This window comes from Erithacus rubecula (genome assembly GCF_903797595.1).
Source record: "Erithacus rubecula genome assembly, contig: scaffold_225_arrow_ctg1, whole genome shotgun sequence".
Lineage (NCBI taxonomy): Eukaryota > Metazoa > Chordata > Aves > Passeriformes > Muscicapidae > Erithacus > Erithacus rubecula.
The window spans coordinates 20080-24237 of NW_027636094.1; the positions used below are offsets into that span (position 1 = coordinate 20080).

Sequence of the window (4158 nt, forward strand, 5' to 3'; positions counted from 1 at the left end):
AAGGTGGAAATATGTCAGGCAAACACAGGAATACCAAATTTTTTATTTTGTGTAAGCACATATGTAGTACAACTCCAGGATTATATAGTCAATGGTTAACACTAGGAATGCAAATACTGAATTAAAATTGGTAAAGATAAAGATTTTCTTGTGAAAAAATTCTAAAAAGTGTCATAGCTGTACCAACAAAAAAACCCACAAAAAACAAAAAAACACAAAAAACACAAACAAACACAGGACATAGAGTGGGCATTAATGAGTAATATTATAATAGTGATACAGGAAAATGAGAGTTTATTCTTTCTGAGAAGCATAAATGATGATTTTCCTCAAGCCATCCTTGAGCTCCTGGTTCCTCAGGCTGTAGATGAGGGGGTTCAGGGCTGGAGGCAACACTGAGTACAGAACTGAGAGTGAGAGATCCAGGGATGGGGAGGAGATGGAGGGGGGTTTCAGGTTAGTAAATGTGCCTGTGCTGATAAACAGGGAGACCACAGCCAGGTGAGGGAGGCAGGTGGAAAAGGCTTTGTGCTGTCCCTGCTCAGAGGGGATCCTCAGCACAGCCCTGAAGATTTGCACATAACTGAAAACAATGAACACAAAACAAATAAATAATAAACAGGAACTAAGAGCAATGAGCCCAAGTTCCCTGAGGTAGGAATTTGAGCAGGAGAGTTTAAGGATCTGTGGGACCTCACAGAAGAACTGGCCCAGAGCATTGCCATGGCACAGGGGCAGGGAAAATGTATTGGCTGTGTGCATCAGAGCATTGAGAAAGCCACTGGCCCAGGCAGCTGCTGTCATGCGGGCACAAGCTCTGCTGCCCAGGAGGGTCCCGTAGTGCAGGGGTTTGCAGATGGACACGTAGCGGTCGTAGCTCATGATGGTCAGGAGAAAATACTCTGATGAAAGGAAAAACGCAAAGAAAAACACCTGAGCAGCACATCCTGCATAAGAGATGCTCCTGGTGTCCCAGAGGGAATTGTGCATGGCTTTGGGCACAGTGGTGCAGATGCAGCCGAGGTCGGTGAGGGCCAGGTTGAGCAGGAAGAAGAACATGGGGGTGTGCAGGTGGTGGCCGCAGGCTACGGCGCTGATGATGAGGCCGTTGGCCAGGAGGGCAGCCAGGGAGATGCCCAGGAAGAGGCAGAAGTGCAGGAGCTGCAGCTGCCGCGTGTGTGCCCATGGCAGCAAGAGGAAGTGGCTGATGGAGCTGCTGTTGGACATTTGCTGTCTCTGGACATGGGTACCTGTTCATGGATAAAGGACAGTGACAAGTCAGCAGAGGCTGCTTGGATCCAAACCTGGGCCATTTCCTGTAGACTGTCCCACTGTGACTCACCCACTCCTGTTCCTGCTCTGGGAAAACCTTCACCCAGGTCCCTGACTGAGCTCCAGTTGTGCTGAGTGTGCCAGGAGCAGCCAGGCTTGTGCATGGGAGCTCTCGAGGAGCCATCCCTGTGCTGCAGCCCTGGGTTTGTGGCTGTGTGGCAGAAGGACAAGGCTGGATATTTAGGATTTGCCTGTGGATTCAATCTTAAAGCAGAATGACTTGGTAGCTTGTGCATTCACAAATCAAAAGGATGGCAGGAGTTGGTATTAGGATTTGTTTTCCTACCCACACACGATTGCTGATTCTCTGAGGATAGAAATCCTCAGCATTTCTGCTGCACTCACAGTTTGCCAGTGAGAGATCTGAGAGGGAGAAGATTCCCTGTGGCTCAGGGTAAGGTGAGGGGCTAAATGGGCTTGTTCTCAATTGCCCTGGGTTTGCACTTTTGGCTGGAATCAGAGCACAATCACACTTCTGTGTCACCCTGGGATAACCAAACCCTGCTGAGAGTAGAGGAATCCCTGAATGGCTGACCTTCTCTAATGATCTCTGAGCAAGGTCTCAGCACCCCCTCCTGCCAAGGACACTCATGGTTCCCTTGGCAAACCCAAGAGCATTTCCTCAGCTTGGCATCTCTGCACTTCCCCTTGGGACACTCAGGGAACTCTGAGAGGCTCTGGCACAGATTTGCACCAAGGAGGGCAGCTCAGAGCTTGGAAGGACACAGCAAGGACAGCCCCAGGTGTGCCCATGATGGGATCTCAGGGAGGGGGCTCAGCTCATTCCCCTTTCCCATGGACTGCTTTGCCCTCAGCCCCACAGGTCCCAGGGAAGCTTGGATACTCCATTGCCATGGACACCCCTGCCTGGCAGGAATCCCAAGGGCAGTGCCTGACTCAACTGCTGCAATCCCAGAGCCTTCCTGAGAGCAGCAGATAACAATGACAGTACCAGAGGAGTGCAGGAAACAAGAGAAGGATGTTGTGGTGCTGTGCCTGGGAGGGCAGGGCAGAGACAGCCCGGGCACTCAGGGCAGTGTTCCCATACCCAGCTGTGCACGGCACCTCCCACACACCAACAGTGCCCTCCTTACCCCCGGCATTGCTCTGTCCAGCCCCCTCTCCTTCCCTGAGCATCTCCCTGGGCCTGGACATTTCCCTCCTGAGAGCCCTGCCAGGCTTACAGAGCCCATCCCACCCTGTGTGCCCTCACCTGTCCCACACAAACCTGCCTGTCTGCAGGGCCCTGCTGGGGCAGGGTCTGCTCTGCAAGTGGGCAATGGACAGATCAGGAGAGCCCTGCTGGGCCCTGCAAAGGGGATGCTGGTGCTGCCCAGGGGCTGAGGAGTGGCTGAAGGCCTTTGGGAGGCTCCAAGCAGAGAGACTGATCACCCAAAGTTACAGATCTAGAGTCTCTGTAAATGTTCACAATTACTTTGATGATCCTGTGTGTCCCTTTCAACTCTGAATATTCTGTGATTCTCTGAGTACAATTTCTGTTCTGTTCTCTCATCCCCCTGTTGTCTATTGATTGTCTATAATCAAAAGAAAATAAACCCTCTCAAGAGTGTGAGAATGGTAAAGTAAAAAACAGATCTTTATTGGAAGCTTCCAGATGTCCCAGTGGGATGTGGGCAGCCCCCAATTCCAATCAATTTATTCAGGCTGATTAGTAAAATATTTAACAGGAACATCCAATAGGAGATTCGGTTTCCCCTGTTACACACCCCTGGGTCAACTCATTGGAGTAAATCCAAGGGCTTCTTTACCCCAATTTTTCTATGACTGTTCACATTCTGGTGAAAAAAAAAAAAAAAAAAAAAAAAAAAAAAAAAAAAAATTTTTTTTTTAGGTCCTTTTCCTAATAAGAAGTCTATACATTATTTCAGGAATCTATTTAGAAGATCAGCTTACTGTTCAAAAATTTGAAAGAAAGGTTAAGAGGTGAACTAGAGATAATTTAGTATTTTAGTTATGTAAGTACAGAATAATAGTTTACAGTGTTACAAGACTAGGAAAAAAAATATAAAAAGCAAAAATCTTTTTGTCATCACCCCAGCATTCCCATCCTTCTCCAAGGAGGAAATTGAAAACTCTCAAGAAATCTCCTGATCTTTACAGCAATCCCAGGCTCAACTTCTTTTGGGAAGTGTTCTCCACAGCTGTGCCCAGGCTGGTCTGGAGCTGGGAGCAGCCCTGCCCCACGCAGCACCTCTCAGCAGCAGCACCTGCCCTGCTCAGGGTCACTCCTTGTCCCCACAGCTTCTCCCCCAGTGCTGGGAGCAGCTCCACAGGCTGGCTGAGAGCTGTTCTTGGCAGGAAGCAGAGTCCCTGCCCCAGCACAGCACTCTGGGCTGCAGGACCCTGCTCTGCAGGACAGCCCTGGGCACCCCTGGCTGCAGCCCTGGCTGCTCAGCCCTGCAGCAGAGCCTGGACAAATTCGAGCTGCCTTGGGCTGTGCCTCGGGTGCTGCAGCAGGGAAACCCAGCCCTGCCCAGGGTCACATCCCCTGCACTGCATCAGGTCTGAGAGTCTTCCTGGAAGGTCCTGAAACTGTGGCATGTGCCAGCTTCAGGAGATCCCTGCACGAACTGCAGCTTACCTTCCCACAGCCAGAGAGTGACTGTTTCAAACACTGTGAGGATTTCTGCTCTAGTGAGCCCTCATTGAGCTGTGCTCTGTGCTCCCAGTCCAGGCTGAGTTTAACCCCTCTGTGCCTCTGTGCTGTGCCCAGGATGGTTGCAGGCAGAGACCCAGCCCTGCTGGGCTGTGCACAGGAGCTGCTCCTGGGCAGAGCTGTCTCTCTGCAGCGCTGCCCTTGCCATG

The 4158-nt window shown here is 50.7% G+C and overlaps 1 protein-coding gene across 1 annotated transcript; it reads right to left on the bottom strand.

Moving 5' to 3' along the window:
- Positions 1 to 294: 294 nt before the first annotated feature.
- Positions 295 to 3597, bottom strand: LOC306815775 (olfactory receptor 14J1-like; the record flags this gene model as incomplete). Its single annotated transcript, XM_079332325.1, has 2 exons — positions 3470 to 3597; positions 295 to 1250 (listed from the first exon to the last, which is right to left on the bottom strand). The coding sequence occupies exon 2, from the start codon at positions 1225 to 1227 to the stop codon at positions 295 to 297; it is 933 nt and encodes a 310-aa protein (XP_079188451.1). The 5' UTR covers positions 1228 to 1250; positions 3470 to 3597.
- Positions 3598 to 4158: the final 561 nt, after the last annotated feature.